Here is an 18,002-nt window from a genome sequence, read left to right on the forward strand (position 1 = left end):
CCCCAAAACAAAACTACACAAAATGGAAACAAGCAATCTGATAGATGAAGAACTCTAAGCACTTGTTATACAGATGCTCACTAAACTTAGGAGAAGAATAGATGATCTCAGTGAGAATTTCAACAAGGAGATAGAAAATGTAAAAAAAAAAAAAAAGACCCAGTAAGAAATGAAAAATACAAAGACAGAATCTGAAAAGCAGCAAGCAAAAAGCAGTTAGTTATTTAAAAGGAGCGTCCTGTAAGACAATCAGCTAATTTCTCAATGGAAATTTTTCAGAAAAGAAAGGATTGACATGAAACATTCAAGTGATGAAAAGCAAGGACTTACAACCTAGATTAGTCTAGCCAGCAAGACTATCCTTCAGAATAGGAGGAGACATAAAGACCTCCCCAGATTAGAAAAAGGTGGAGTTCATCACCACCAAACCAGTATTATGAAACATATTAAAGGGACTTAAGAAGAAGAGGAGGAAGATGGCAGCAGAGTAGGTGGAAGATGAGCCCACTTGCTCATGCCCCCAGCACAGAATTTCAGTTGATTTTCTGACAAGTGACCTGAACAATCAGTGGAATCTCAGCTGATATGAATTTTTGAAGCCAAGAAGTACAGAGGATGCTTTGTACCATCTGGTAAGAGATTTTATAAATTGAAGGGAAAATACCCTGTGTGAGGTGCCTGCAGCAGGGGAGACCAAATAGAAAATGCAGCTTAGTTGCTCCCTCCCTTCCAGAAGCAGGAAGCCCAAGTCCTGCACAGGGAACCCCCATCCCTAATCAGGAGAGACTTAGGAAGATGCACAGAGTCTGAGAGACTCAGGTTGCACACACACAATGAGCAACACATCTATAGCCGCAGTATCAACCAGGAGAGTTCCAGACAGAAATCCTATCTTCTAAAACTGTCAGATACAGTGGCAGGCTGCAGCCAGCTCTGACTGAGAGTGAGATTCTGCTTTTTGGTGAGGTTGAGGGTATGGAGAACTGGGCAGTGGTTGGTGCTGCAGTGTGTGTGCCACATAGACACTTTTTAAAAGGGGAACTTAAATGTGGCTGGACAGGAAACCTGCGTGTATGTGCAGCTGCTCTTTTCAGCAAATAAACCAGGTTGAAAACACAGTTTGTACCCACAGAATCCAGCTAGGCAGAAAGATTAGAAAGCTGGATGGCAAACTGATTGCAGGGCCCCACCCAGTGCACCTGGCAAGAGGAGATCTGTGCACCAAATGGAGAGATCAGGTCTGAGGCTCCTGAGAGAGCAGTAGTCTGGGAACTAGATGGGCAAGAGCTGAGCACTTGAGATTCTTTGCAGTCAGGCAGGTCCCTCACACCACGGAGTTCAAAGCTCTGGGAAGAAGAAGGTGTGCCCAAAGCCCACCTACAGGATTGAAAGTTGCATAGAATACTATGGCCAAACTCAAGAATTCCCTGCTGGTGCATATCCACATAGGAAATAAAAATAATCTCCACATGAGCTCTTTCTGAACTTTTAATAGATGTGAAAGCTGTACTGGTTCCCCTTTGGACCCTATTCCACTGAAAAAAGCAGAGCAGAAAGATTAGAAATTTGAGCAGCAAGAGGTATTTAGGGTCCCACCTATCCTCAGCTATTGTACAGAGATACTATCAGCACCAAGCAGGAAAGAGCTGATCCTTTTACACAGATTAGCCCCTCTCATGAAATGGACAGTTAAGTCCTCAGAAACTATACATTATTGGACATAATCTGGGACCAAGACTTGGTGTGCAGGAGTGGGAGAACACACCCACCATCTTCCCTGAAGACTGAATAGCACTTCCCAGGGGAGAGCCAGGAAGATGAACCAACCCTAGGCCTTGTACTGATAAAAACAGGGAGGAACAGCAAGGACCAACCATCCTGAAGGAGACAGACACAAACAGTGGATCACCTGTAGCCTGAAACAGGCTCCCTAAAGCTAGACTGGGATCTTATCTGACATTACCAGAAAATGATCTAGATGGAGAATATAATTTCTGAATTGAAATTTCTGCAGAAGAATGAGGTGAATTCTACCTCATTCTTTTTCATTATTTTTTCTCCTGCATACATTTTAACATTTTCTTCATTTTAAAAATTATTTCACTATTTTTTATTTTAGTTTTATTTCAAATCTCATATTTTACTCTTCCTGTCTCTAACTTTGATTTCTTCCTTTCCTTTCTTATTTTTATTTTAAATTCAATTTTTTTCCTTTCTATACCATGTGTCTATTTCTCACTCTTACTATTCTATCCCTCCATCCTCTCAAAACAACTTTTCTTTCCATTAGTCATCTCACATTCTTTTCTCCTATCTTATAATATCCTTATTCTCTTTCCACTTTATTAATCTCTACTCATTTGTCATTGATAGTATGGTTGTGTAGTTCTTGCTGCATTTATTCAATTTTATTCCCAGATGTTCACTGCTTTTACTTCAAACCTCATATTTTACTGTTCTCCTGTTCTACTCCATTTCACCTCCAACCTTCCCTTTCTTGTTTTTGTTTTAAATTTTATTTTGTTCTTTTCTTAGATTTGTTTCTATTCTCTACTCTTATTATTTCTCCTACCTCTACTCTTTCAAAATCATTGTCTTTCCATTAGTCACCTCATATTATTTTTTCTTTCATATAATATTCTTATTCTCTTTTTTGTTGATATTGCAGTTGTGGTGTGGGGTATTTTTACTGGTGTGGGTTTTCTGTCCTGGGTTGTTTTGATTTATTCTGGCAGCACTTGTACAACAGTGTAGAAGACATGGTAATTTTGTGAATCTCGGTCAGCCAGCCAGAAGCAATAACCCACCAACAAATGAGCCACCAACAACCAAAACATAATTATACCTAGACAGCCCACATAGAGGGAGGAAGATGGCAGAGGAGTGGATGGAAGTCACACTAAGCTGCTCCCAGGGCCAATCTGGAATTACAAGTCAATAGTGAAGAAATCACCCAGAACAAACAACTGAGCAATAGCAAGAGAGGAGCCTTATAACCTTGGACAGACAGAAGAATCAGCTTCAGCACAACCTGTCTTCACCTGTACAACAGCACACAAGACATGGTAGGCAGTGTGACCTTCAGTAAACCAGTTGGAGGGAAGGACCCACCAAAGGAAGACCCAACAACAACCAAAACCAAATTACATCTGGAAAATCAACATAAACAGCATAAAGGGCATCCCAAGAGCATCAAGTTCTGGTGACCAAAGAGGCTGCACCACTGATTCTCACAGACCTCTACCATAGAAATTCACACCACAAAGTCAAGAAGTCAAATCAGATCAATTTAAGAAGCAGAAGCAAACAAGAAGAGTCTCACAAACAATGGGAGGACAAAGAAACAACCCTCAATCAAAAGGAAGTGAGGAATCTTTAGAAAGAGTGCTAAATGAAATACAGGCAAATCAACTCACAGATAATGAGTCCAAAACAATGGTTATAATGAAGCTCAATGAGCTCACTGAGAATTACCAAAAAATACAGAGAAACTTTGAGGAACTTGTTGCAAACTATATTAGCATAAAAAAAGGACATAGAAACAATCAACAAGGGCCAAGAGGAAATGAAGAATATAATTTCTGAATTGAAGAACATAGTAGAAGGAATCCAAAGCAGACTAGATGAAGCAGAGGATCAAATAAGTGAGATGGAGGAAAGGTAGAAAAAAAACTCAGAGAAAAAGCAAGAAAAGAATACTCAAAAAGAATGAAGAGGGGTTAAGGGAACTGCAGGACAACGTGAAATGTAATAATATCTTTATAATAGAGATACCAGAAGAAGAAGAAGAAGAGGAGCAAGGAATATAAACTTGTTTAAAAAGGTAATGATGGAAAACTTCCTTAATTTGATGAGAGAAGAAGCCATACAAATCCAGGAAGCACAGAGGGTCCCAATCAAGAGGAACCCAAATAGGCTCTCTCCAAGACACATCAAATGGACAGGAAAAAATACTCATATCTGACAAAATAGACTTCAAAAAAAAAGCGCCATAAAAAGAGACACAGAAGTACACTTCAGAATACTCAAGAGAAGAATCCATCAAGAACACATAAACATTGTAAATATATATGCACCCAAGATAGGAACACCCAAATACATAAAGAAAATCTTGAAGGACTTCAAGAAAGATATTGACAACAACACAATTATAGTACGGGATTTTAATAATCCACTGTCAAAAATAGGTCTTCCAAACAAATTATCAACAAAGATACTATGTCATTGAACAATGCCCTAGATTAAATGAATTTAACTGGTATACATAAGATCTTTCACCCAAAAGAAGCAAAATATGCATTCTTTTTAAATGAGCATGGAACATTTTCAAAGATAGACCACATGATAGGACACACACACACAAAAAGCCTCAACAAATACAAGAAAATTGAAATCATAGAAAACATTTTCTCTGACTAAAAGGGACTGAAACTAGGAACAAACCTCAAGGAAAAAAACTAAAGAAAACTCCAACTCATGGAAATTGAATAGCATGCTATTAAACAATGAATGAGTTAATAATAAGATCAAGGAAGAAACCAAAGATTTTCTGGAGATAAATGAAAATGAACTCATTAGTCCAAAACCATTGAGACACAGAAAAGGCAGTCTTGAGAGGTAAGCTCATAATGATACAGGTTTACCTAAAAAGATAGAAACATTCAAATAAACAACCCAACCCTACATCTTACAAGAACTGGAGGAACAACAAAAAAGGAAGTCCAGAGCAAGTAGAAGGGAGGAAATAACAAAGATCAGAGTAGAATTAAATGACATATAGAGACTAAAAGAACAATTCTAAGGATCAATAAGTCCAGGATCTGGTTCTTGGAAAAGATAAACAAAATTGACAAGCCTTAAAGCAGACTCTAAGAAAAAGAGACAGAACCCAAATAAACATAATCATAAATGAAAGAGGAGAGATTACAATCACAGAAATACAAAAGATTATAAGAAATTACTATGAAGAACTATATGCCAAAGAAATTTGAAAACCTAGGTGAAATGGACAAATTTCTAGAAAAATCTAATCTTCCAAAACTGAATGAAGAAGAAGCAGAAAGCCTGAACAGACCAATAACAGTAGATGAAATTGAAGCAGTAATCAAAAACCTCCCAGCACACAAAGCCCTGGACTGGATGGTTTCACAGGACAATTTAAAAAAATATTTAAGGAACAGCTAACTGCTATCCTTCATAGAATATTCCAAAAAAAATCCAAGATGAGGGAAGGCTCCCAAACTCTTTATATGAAGCCAGCATCATCCTAATCCAAAAACCATATAAAGACACAACAAAGAAAGAAAACTACAGGCCAATATCACTGATGAACATTGACGCTAAAATCCTCAACAAAATATTGGCAACCACATCCAGCAATACATTAAAAAGATCATACATCATGATTAAGTTGGATTCATCCCAGGGATGCTAGGATGGTGCAATATTCACAAATCAATAAATGTAAAACATAAACGATGAGAAAAACAAAAATCACATGATCATATCAATAGCAGAAAAAGCATTTGATAAGGTACAGCACCCATTTATGATAAAAACAATCAGCAAAGTGGGAATAGAGAGAACATTTCACAACATAGTAACATTATGAGTGACCTACAGCCAACATCATACTCAATGTGCAAAAACTGAAAGATTTCCCACAGATTTCAAGAATGAGACAAGATTGTCTGCTTTCACCACTTCTATTCAACATAGTGTTGGGAGTTTAGCCAAAGCAATCAGACAAGAAGAAGAAATAAAAGGCATCCAAATTGGAAAGGAGGAAGTAAAACTGTCACTGTTTGCAGATGACATGATAGTGTACATAGAAATCCTGTAGACTTCACCAAAAAACTACTTGACCTGGTAAGCGAATTTACAGAACAGTGGGATACAAAGTCAATATTCAGAAATCAAAGGCAATTTGTACAATAGCAATGAAATATTGCAAACAGAAATCAGAAAAAAATCCCTTTTGCTATAATAACAAGAGAAACAAAGTACCTGGGAATAAACCTAACCAAGGAGGTAAAAGACCTGTACTCAGAAAATTATACAACAATGAAGAAGAAATTCAGGAAGACATAAACAAATGGAAGCATGTACCATGTTCATGGAGTGGAAGAATTAACATCATCAAAATGTCCATAATACCCAAAGCAATTTATAGATTCAATGCAATCCTTATTAAAGTACCAATGACATATTTCACAGATATAGAACAAACATTTCAAAAATGTATATGGAACCATGAACGACCCCGCATAGCCACAGCAATTGTGAAAAAGAAGAATAAAGTAGAAGGGATCACAATACCTGATATCAGCCTGGCTGGCGTAGCTCAGTGGATTGAGCTCAGGCTGCGAACCAAAGCATCACAGGTTCGATTCCCAGTCAAGGCACATGCCTGGGTTGCAGACCATGGACCCCAGCAACTGCACATTGATGTTTCTCTCTCTCTTTCTCCCTCCCTTCCCTCTCTAAAAATCAATAAATAAAATCTTTAAAAAATACCTTATATCAAACTGTATTAAAGGCCACTGTATTCAAAACAGACTGGTACTGGCATAAGAACAGACACATAGACCAATGGAACAGAACAGAGAACCCAGAAACAAACCCAAGTCTTATGGTCAAGTAATATTTGACAAAGGGGGCAGAAACATATTATGGAGTAAAAATAGCCTCTTCAACAAATGGTGTTGGGAGATCTGGACAGCTACATGCAAAATAATGAAAGCTGGTTACTAACTTACATTATACACAAAAGTAAATTTAAGGTGGATAAAATACTTGAATATAAGTTGTAACAGCATAAGAGTCCTAGAGGAGAACATGGGCAGGAAAATTTCAGATATTCCATGCAGCAGTATTTTCACCAATATGTCCCCTAGAGTAAGTGGCATAAAGGAAAGAATAAAGAAATGGGACTTCATCAAAATAAAAAGCTTCTGCACAGCTAAAGAAAACAGCATTAAAATGAAAAGAGAACCAACCATATGGGAAAACATATTTGGCAATGATACCTAGGACAAAGGTTTGATTTCCAAAATATATAAATAACTCACACAACTCTACTCCAGGAAGACAAACAACCCAATTCAAAAATGGCAAAGGACTTGAACAGACACTTCTCTAAGGAGGACATACCAAGAGCCCAGAGACATATTAAAGGATGTTCAGCATCATCCTGATTACAAGCAGACAGTAACCAGAGGGGAGCAGTGAGAGGGATAATAATGGAAAATAGGGTAAGGGCCATCAAGGAACATACATAAAAGATACATGGACAAAGCCAAAAGGGGTAGGTTCTAGGATGGGAGGCAGAGATGTGTGGGATGGAGAACTATGGTGGGGTGAAAATGGAGACAACTATACTTGAACAAAAAAAAATGTAAAAAATAAACCAAGACATATTTTTAAAAAATAAAATACCTTTCTATATGTCCTAATATATGGTGGCATTACTTTCATATACTTTAAATAGGTAAAAAATTAGAATCAGTTACTTTTTAAAATTATTGTTTTCATGATAACCATTATTTCAATGTTTATATATTCATGTAACTATTTTTCTAACTTAAGTAAATGTAATAAACCTAAACTTTTGATAACTTGCTTTTCTAGACCACCATATTATTCATCTTTTTCCTCCCTTTAAAGAAAGCTTTTCAAATCAGGGCCCATGTTTATGTATTTTCTAGCCTACATTGGAGAGTAGAAAACTCTCAATAAATATTAATTAAATGGAGAGATAAAAAAACACATAAATTTTTTTAAAAAATGAAAAGAATCAGTTTATGAATTTTAAAAAATTCTCTACTTGAATATTTTTTACAGAGCAGTGGGCAAATAAAGAAATATACATACGTGGTAAACAGTAAATCATCATTTATTAAAAATAACTGTGTTCATTTTCACTCTGGACATTCTCAAACAGACATGCTAACACACAAACATGCACATAAGTGTTTATTCACACTTATGTGTATAGTTATTTGAGCACGAATTATTTAAATTTTTTGCTGTTTTTTTTTTCCCCATAGAGGTTAGTTTGATTCCCACACCAACACCTGTGTCTATAATACTTAGAAATATCCCTTTGGGACACATAATACAAGTTTTCATTTAAAGGGTCAGCCAATAGTACAGAACAAAGGAAGTTAGAGTTTGGTGACTACACATGCACATTTATTCTAGAATTGTGATTTTTATAAACAAGATCCTCCACATCTGGAAGAGATTGTGTTCAGCTATTTTGCTATCCAGAAACTAAGGTATTTAAGACATATAATTAGAGGATAGTTGCAGAATTTTTTCCATAGGCAGTTAAGATAAAGTAGAGAGGGGATTTGTATATGTATTGATTGCTTAGTATTTTTTCAGGTATGAATCTTTTATTTCATTCACACAATTTGAAGGCAGAAAGTGCTGTGTGAAATTGAGTATTCCTGGAAAATGTGTGTTTTCCAAAATAGGGCAATAAAATTCAGTTGAATATCATACTGATTATGACTGTCTATGTTATTCTCTAGCCAAGCAGGAATCCTTATTTCAATAGTGGTGAAAGTCAGGGGTGAATCACTCCCATGATAAGGAAAAATAGGAAGCGATGAAATTGTTCTTGACCACTAGACTAATCTTCAGATTACTCTTGTGTCTTACCTGTCTCAGCTTTATTCCTCAAACTTATAGTCTAGTTCTCTTGAATTTTTTCTAGAGAGATGGAACTATAAATTTGTTTCATTTATTTTGGGTAGCAAAAACTATGTGAAGCCAAAACCCTCATATGAAAAGAAGGACATGGTCCTAAAGGGTAGAGATGGTTTTATAAAAAAAAAAAAAAACAAGATTATTACCCATAGGGTTTAAGAATGAGGATTAACAGGAGATATCAAAGTTGTATTTTATAAGTGGTGACTGTCATGTGTTAGTTAATATTACTATTCCAGTAACCCTGTCTACATGCCAGCATGGTACAAGTTACATTATTTTCAGAAGAAATTAAATTCTGATGTATCAAAATTGTTTTAAATTTGCTTTGAAAAAGAAAACTGCTTAAATTTGCATTTTATATTTAGATCTCTAACATAGATCTTGGAAAGCTTTTCAAATTTATGGAAGAAGGGACCTAAATTTTTATGTAAGCATAAAGCTAACTTTTGTGGCTAAATCTATAACTATAAAAAGAAAATTCAGAAGTAAAAATAGAATATTTATCTAATATGAAAAAGTTCATCTTTCAGAAAGTGCATATACAATCCCAGATAAATATTTTTAATTAGTAGTACTGATGTTTGCCTTATTTTCACTACTTGTTTTTTATACATGAATATGTAATTAAAATGAAACAGACTAAGGAAATATACTTGGATAAAAACATAGTGTCTTTTTCTTTAGGTAGTTTTTCTTTATGGGCAGAAATTATGAAGATATTGAGCCTATATTGTCTATTCTTGTTGTGAGACCCTAACTCCAAAAGCTGCAGTATGACGTTGGGCCCTGCTATTTATAATACAATGTATAGACAAAGTAGATATTGAACATCTCAGTTAAGAGAGACGGTTCAGTGTACTCAAGTGGGATAGAGGGAGAAAAAATATTGATTTGATTGACCAGTTTATGCTAAATCATTATAAATTATTGAAAAAATTATAAATATTTTTATTACAAATGTAATTGTATATGAATATGTTCATATATGTATGTTGTATACATACATATTGTTTTAAACTTATATGTAAATATCTTCATGATATGGGTATAATAAAACTAGAAAATATAATATTGACTATCAGTATGAATTATGAATTTATGAACTCTAAAGACAGAACCTTGTCAGCAACCCTGATCTTCAAGAAAAAGTGTTTTTGATATTGTGAAGATCACATATTATGCTTTTATACAAAATGGGTATTAATATACTCCTTGAAATTCCTAAGTTAAACTTTAAATTACAAATAAACTGCTTATCATAAGTAGGAAATTTAAAGTCAGTTTAATAAGCTGCCATGTGCTTTAAGTGTAAATTTGAGTTCTCATTTTAGGACTTTCCCTCTGTATTATTCAATTAAGAAAATGAATTTAGTTGTTTTTCATGATTTGAGCCGTGAAGAAACCTTATCAAAACTTAGAATGAAACAAATTGTTGCAATCAGCTTAAATTGCACTCCACCAAGTATTTTCTTTCCCCAAAATATTCTGCTTTGAATTCTCTCTTTCTGCTATGAATATATCCTCCCTAAGTCTTTGGTATCTGTTTACCTAAACCATGTGTATGTATATACATTCTTGAACCTTTCTGTATACTTTTCATTCTGATATACTCTTTTGTAATGTATATTAATTTTTAAAACTTATCCAGAATTATGTTCAAGTTAATAGATAATTTAAGTAAGTTGTATTTATTGCCAAAGTCAAGGTATGTGTTCTACTTTTGTCATCTTACTTTTTCTATTTCTTTTGTATTTTCTTTGTTTCCCTACTTTATGATAGAAATGCTTTATTTATTTATCTTTTCTGGTAAACTCAGGAAAGACATTCTGTATTATTTTTCTCATAGCAGTTTCTTTTATGCATTCAAAGTGATATTGTTTAAATTATAATTTAATAATTCATTCATCCATCTATTTATTTACTCATTTTTGAGTATCTGATATGTACCAAATGATTTGCTGGACACTGGAGTTGAAAATATAAGCATACACTGTCCTTAATACCAATATTTTCATTGAACTGATGACATGTGAGTGGTCTTTGAAGAGCATGCATACTAACATGTTCAACCTGTGTTTCCTTCCTATTTCCAAATCAAGTTACCTTTTGAAAAATCTGAGCTGTCTTGGTGTCACTTTATGTTGTAGAATCTCCTTTTGACTATATTTCATTTTAGATGATGATTTTAAAATAGTCAATTTTATTAGTGAAGGGTAGAATGATTATTTCCTTTGAAGGAACACAATTCATTTACTGGTACTCAATTGCTTTCTGTGATGTTAATTTTTGTAAGCATGCCAGAATTGCTGCTCAGGTTGAGAATATACAAAATTGTAATTTTAACTTAATTTAACCTGTCATTTTTTATGGACAGCTTTTTTGTGTGTTTTGTTTTCAAATACTTGCCAACTCCATATATCAAAAAACATGTTTGTTTTGCATTTTACCATTAGTTCCAATATTTTTCTAAAATTGCTTTTGTGTATTTAGAGAAAAAATGTGATTTAGGGAACAAATTGTGTTTTTTTCTACATATGTTCATTAACTCAGTAATACTTATTTTTTTGAAAAATTTATTTATTTATTTTTAGAGAGAGGGGAAGTAAGGGAGAAAAAGAGGGAGAAAAACATCAATGTGTGGTTGCCTCTCATGTACCCCCAACTGAGGACCTGGCCCACAACCCAGGCATGTCCCCTATCTGGTAATCAAACCGGCCACCTTTGGTTCATAGGCTGGCACTCAATCCACTGAGCCATGCCCACCAGGGCCTAGTAATACATATTGAAAATAGCATTTTTTCTCCACAATCTGTAGTGTTTCCTTTGTCACAAATTAGATGGCTTAACATATCTTTCAGTATTTGATTTCTGGACTTTGTATTTCTTGAAAAGCATTTTCATCCATAATTAAAAGGATGGGCAATCTTCTATTTAAGGAAGTCATAAAGTTTTCCACATGTATATCCTTATGAATTGGAAAATGAGGTTAAAATCCATATATTTCATTAAGTTACCACTATTCTTAAACTCCTGATCTTAGAGGATATGAGAGATCCAAAAAGGCTCAGTGAGATTAAATGAATTATAAAAATTAGTTCTGGAATCCAGGTGTCCTTAGAAATTGGTGGAATTTCCATCACAGTTAGTTGACGATGCCTCTATGGAAAGAAAATCAGATAAACTATTTTCTGTTTCTGATAACTATAGGTTATTGGGAAGATGTTTAATGGAAGCCAATTGGGTTATTTGGCAAATTTGGTTACAGATTTTCTTTCTAGAATTCTACTGAGTAGAAAGCTTACATAAATTTCTTGTGCTATCTGAAGATTTATCTGTTCTTCTAATCAGCCTGAATCTCTCATTAATTTTTATTTTGCTATCTGTTGGGCAGAGACTACAATAACTTAGTATTTTTTCCCTTCTTTCTCTCATCCTCACTGCAGGGGTTGGGAAGTACGGGTGGAGGGTATTTTCTTGAGGGATGGGTAGAAAGAGGATTCTGACTTCTTCAGTATCTAACAAATTTCTTAAGCACCATTGAGTTAACTCATGACCCTCTGGATTCTTGTGAATTATTTATTATTTATTCTCCATAACCAAGATATTTCCTATTATTTGATAATCACAAGATTCTTTATGTGTTAGCTCCTGGCCAAATATCTAGCTTACCACTTTCCTTCACACCAGTGAATTCTCACAGACTTGATAGCTTCAATTTCTACATTTTAAGTGTTTATTTTCTTTCTTAAAATCCCTTTACAAATATGTCTCCTCACAATTTTCTTCCTTCAAAATAAGTATCAAACACTTTCTCTTCAACATAGTCAGTAGTCTAGTGCTCATTTAGGGCCTTGCATATACTTCTCATATAGTTCTTTGTTAAATTTATTGTGATTATTTATATGCATCTTGATCTCTCCATTAAACTCTGAATTCCTTAAAAGGTGAAAATGTGTCTCATTCTCCATATTGTCATATTGTAGGTATTCAAAAAGTATTTATGAAAAATAAAAAGATTAATGCCATTTCTTCAACCCCCAAATTTAATTAGCTTGAAAATAGGTTTTGATGTAAGTACAGAATTTGAAATTAATTAATTTTGCTCTTGGATGAGAAATAAGTTTGATGTGTGGTTAGAAATAAAAATATAAAATTGTATTCATATTAACTTACACTAAAATCCAATTAAAATAGATTCCATTGTTAAAGTTATAAAAATGTAAACCTGAAAGATAAGAAAGAACAAGTGAGAAGATAATAAAAATTATTATTATTTTCATAATAATATGTTAAAGATGTTAACATAATATTGAATGATAAATATTACTAGAAAAACTAGCATAACTGAGACAAAATACACCAATCTCTCCAGTAGGATATCATAATATCATACTACTTTTTTGTTTGTTTGGTTGATGTTTTGTTGTTTTTGTATTTTCTGTAGACACAAGGTGAATTTAGAGGGCAATGCCTGAAGATAAATCAGGAAGATCTCTTAAAAGACAGAATAAAAGAAACGATTTGTCAGCTGCTTCCAGTTTTTACTAGAAGTTTTTTCTGAACAGAAATTTAAAAGAATTTATATAAATGCATCTAGATGAGGTATAATAATACAATGAGTTTTCTTAAAATTGAAAAGATTAAATCAAACATTTTACTGAATTGTGAAACCCCAAGCTCAATAGAAGAATAAATAATTTAATATTTACAAATGCTTAAAATAGTACCTTCATAATCAAAACTATTATCATCCAGTAATTAACAACAAGAATAAAGTTGAAATGATATTTGTTGGGTCATTGATCAGGTTACCAAGGAAATTTTCTTCAAGATCACATCAATAGAGAGATGCATACAGTAATAAATAGTTAAGTAAGGTATCCTAAAAAACTTCCCTTACAGAATTTGTAACAGAAGTACACTTTAATATAAATCTATGAGGATCAGAATCTTTTTTAAAGATTGAAGTAAAATTATTGTCTGTGATATGAACTTGGACTGCCTGACAAAAATCTGTTGAATGAGCAGAAGAATTAATCAATAAATGAGCCACAAATAAACAAAAGAGCTACTCCCTGGCACTTAGAAAATGTGGCTGTTTGATCATTAAAATGCACTATAAATTTTTAAATCATATGATAAGAGGGACATAGAAACCATAAATTACATTTTCTCTTCTCTTTTTCTTACTCTAGAAAAAATCCACAAAAAATTTAAGCCTAAATGATCATGTTAACACAGAATAAAACAGAACTGAACCCAACCTCATTTATTCTTAATGGAGTCCCAGGACTTGAAGATATACACATCTGGATTTCCTTCCCATTCTGCTCCATGTATTTTGTGGCTGTGGTAGGGAATTGTGGACTCCTTTACCTCATCCACTATGAGGAATCACTGCATAAGCCCATGTACTACTTCTTGGCCATGCTTTCCCTAACAGACCTTGTCATGTGCTCTAGTACAATCCCTAAAGCCCTCTGCATCTTCTGGTTTCATTTCAAGAAAATTAGCTTTGATGAATGCCTGGTCCAGATGTTCTTCATCCACACCTTCACAGGAATGGAGTCTGGGGTGCTCATGCTTATGGCCTTGGACCGTTATGTAGCCATCTGTTACCCTCTGCGCTACTCAACTATCCTTACCAATCCTGTCATAGCAAAGGTTGGGCTTGTTACTTTCCTGAGAGGGGTGTTGCTCATCATTCCCTTCACCTTTCTCACCAAGCAACTTCCCTACTGCAGAGGCAATATAATATACCATACCTACTGTGACCACATGTCTGTAGCAAAATTATCTTGTGGAAATATCAAGGTCAATGCCATCTATGGTTTGATGGTTGCACTCCTGATTGGAGGTTTTGACATCCTGTGCATCACAATCTCTTACTCCATGATCTTAAGGGCAGTGGTCAGCCTCTCCTCAGCAGATGCTCGGCAGAAGGCCTTCAGCACCTGCACTGCCCACATCTGTGCCATTGTTTTCTCCTACAGCCCAGCCTTTTTCTCCTTCTTTTCCCACCATTTTGGGGGTCATACAGTCCCTCCATCTTGCCACATTATTGTGGCCAATGTTTATCTCCTCCTGCCTCCCACTATGAATCCTGTTGTCTATGGGGTAAAAACCAAGCAGATACGAGACTGTGTCATCAGGATCCTTTCACGTTCTAAAGATACCAAATCCCATAGCATATGAAAGGAATATTTCCAGGAGAAAGAAGAGCTCCTTTTTAGATAGGAGCCAATAAAATATTTTGGGAAATACTATTTTGAATATACCATGTTCAATAGAGCATGTTGAATGATGCATTTCTCAATAGTCTCTCTGTGCTCCCATTCATCACCTAAAATTGCTTTTGCCAATTTCACTAGTGACTTCCATGTTCACAAATTTAATAGGCCTCTTTCTGGGATCATCTAATATTACCTATCAAGAATATCAAATTCAATCTTATATTACCCATATCTTGATAAATTTTTGGTTTTTTCACTTCAGAAATTTTTTAATGTTTTTCGTTACTCCTAGTTTACTAGAAGACCTACAAATTACCAACAGGTATATGAAAAGATGTCCCACATCACTAGTTATCAGAGAAATTAAAATTAAAATCACAGTGAAATGTCACCTCACATCCTGTTAGGATGACATTATAAAATCAAACAAATTGTTGAAAAAAATGTGGAGATATTGGAGCTCTTGTGCATGTCAGTGGAAATGTAAAATTGTGCATCCACCACAGAAAATGGTATGGATGTTCCTTAAAAAATTATAAACATAATTACCATATGATCCAATAATCCCACCTCTGAATATTTAGCCCAAAGAACTGAATGGAGGATTTCAATGAGGTGTATGTATTCCCATGTTCATTGCAGCCTCATTCACAATATCCAAGATATGGAAGCAACTTAAATGTCTATGGATGGATGAATTGGTAAAGAAATGTAGTATATACATACAATGGAATAGTGTCCAAGCATAAAAATAAGGATATTCTGTAATATACTACATCATGTATGGACTGTGAGGACTATCCTAAGTAAAATAAGCCAGCCACAGAAGTGTGTATGTTGTATGATTCCACTTATATAAGGGACTTAATGTAGTCAAATCCATAAAAGTAGGAAGTAGAATAATGGTTACCATATATATTATATTTTAACAATATATCATCATGGTATATTATAATACTGTTAATATTATTATATTTAAGAAAACTATGCATTGTTCATAAAAAATTAAAAATCCAATAAATGGAGATATATACAGTGTTCAGATACCAATTCTCCTCAAACCAACACTTAAATGTAATGCAATTCTTATAAAAATTCCAGCAAGATTTTTTTGTTGACACAGACAAGATTATTCAAAAATTCATTTGGAACATTGAAAGAACTATAATAGCTAAAACAAGAAAACCACATAATAAAATGAAGAAACATTCTTCACAATCTCAAGACTTATATAGCTGCAGTAATCAATACTGTAGTATTGGCAGAGGATGGGCACACAGATCAATAGGACATAATAGAGAATCTAAAAATAAACCCCCACAAATACACTCAAGTAATGTTTTGACAAATATGCTAAAGCAATTCAATACAGAAAATGTAGCCCCCCCCAAAAAAAAAGGGCTGCTGAAATAGGCAGCAATAGGTTGTGATATCAGATCATTTCTCCTTGTCCACATTCCATGACTTTAAATATAGAAGGCAATGACCAAGGTCATGATATTCCCGATGTTTTAATCCTCAGGTATAAGAGGGTGGAAATAATATGATTTGTCTTATGGAGTTTTGTGATGATTAAAAAGGTAACAAGGATGTGGTATAACAACTCTTGCTTTAGATAAGTTCAGTAAATGTTAAAGGCAGAATGAGAACAATGAACAATGATGAATTCACCCCACCCTTTCAATATAAATAATTAGGTAACTCATTTGAAAATAGTGTCATAAATATTCTTCAGAACGGCAAACTTGAATATTTTTCCTCTTTGTGAAGAATGTTCCAGAATCTCAAAGCCTCCAGCATCTCTAAGCTCCAGGTTTCTGAATTCATTCTGATGGGATTCGCAGGCATTCACAGCTGGCAGCACTGGCTCTCCCTACCCTTCACTTTGCTTTACCTCTTAGCTCTCAGTGCCAACATTCTTATCCTGATTGTCATCAATCACAAGCCAACATTGCACCAGCCTATGTTCTATTTTCTGGGCGTCTGGCTGTAGTAGACCTAGGCCTGGCTTCCATTGTCATGCACAGGATATTGGCTATCTTGTGGTTCAATGCTAAGGCCATCAGTCTCCCTGAGTGCTTTCTGCAGATGTATGTCCTACATTGTTTTGTGGCCATGGAATCAGGTGTCTTAGCCTGCATGACAATAGATAGATATGTAGCTATTTGTTGACCACCACACTATCTACCAATAATTAGTGAATCTTTTGTGGTCAAGGCAACTGTGTTCATGGCACTCAGAAACACCCTTGCTATAATCCCAGTGCCTGTATTGGCTTCTCAGAGACACTACTGATCTCAGAACTAAACAACATTGTGTGTGCTCTAATTCTGGTATCACTAATCTATCCTGTGATGACAGGACAATCAGCAGAATCTACCAGGTACTTCTGGCCTGGATAACCTTGGTTTGTGATCTGGGTCTGACTATTTTTTCATAGGCTTTGATACTTCACTCTGTGCTTAAGCTGAACTCAGCAGAAACTGCATCCAAGGCCCTAACTACCTGCACATTTCACCTAATCCTAATTCTATTCTATACACCTGCTGTTACTATTTCCATCACTAACTATGCAGCAGTGACAGTTTCCATCATTCCAGTGCTACTCATTATATTAGAGATTGTCATTCCTCCTGCCCTCAACCTCATGGTGTATACACTCAAAAACAAAGAGCTCACACAGGTTTTGTATAAACTTTTCAAGCCACACATCAACAGCAACTATTGATAACATGAAGAAACTGTTCATTTATGAACTTTTGTCACATATTTCTCTGTTATAGTCTCCAAATGCTTCAAATGGCCGAAGAACTAAAGAGCATGGACACTGTGGCAGCTTTACAGTTAGTATAATGAACCAGTGGCTATAAATGAAACTTAAAGAGAAAAGTGGTGGAATTAATATTTAAAATCTTTGTTATTGAACAAAAATAAAAAAGAGTAAAAATACTTAAAAAATGAAATAAAGATGTGACCCAGAAAAAAATAAAATGAAATCTTTGTTATCAAGTAAAATTCAAGATGAGTAACACAATGATGTTTATTGTCTCA

The 18,002-nt window shown here is 34.6% G+C and overlaps 1 protein-coding gene and 1 pseudogene across 1 annotated transcript; both read left to right on the plus strand.

Moving 5' to 3' along the window:
• The first annotated feature begins 13,941 nt into the window (after positions 1-13,941).
• On the plus strand, positions 13,942-14,913 carry LOC123819292 (olfactory receptor 52N4). Its single transcript, XM_045839593.1, has one exon. The coding sequence runs from the start codon at positions 13,942-13,944 to the stop codon at positions 14,911-14,913; it is 972 nt and encodes a 323-aa protein (XP_045695549.1).
• A 1,809-nt stretch (positions 14,914-16,722) lies between these two features.
• Positions 16,723-17,679, plus strand: LOC123819254 (annotated as a pseudogene).
• The last annotated feature ends 323 nt before the right edge of the window (positions 17,680-18,002 follow it).

The sequence above is a fragment of the Phyllostomus hastatus genome, unplaced genomic scaffold (assembly GCF_019186645.2).
Source record: "Phyllostomus hastatus isolate PE091 unplaced genomic scaffold, TTU_PhHast_1.1 phas_contig_304, whole genome shotgun sequence".
In the NCBI taxonomy this organism is placed as follows: Eukaryota; Metazoa; Chordata; class Mammalia; order Chiroptera; family Phyllostomidae; genus Phyllostomus; species Phyllostomus hastatus.

What these genes read in the sequence shown, in the direction of transcription:
- LOC123819292 (XM_045839593.1), top strand. Translation starts at nt 13,942, where the DNA reads ATGATCATGTTAACACAGAATAAAACAGAACTGAACCCAACCTCATTT.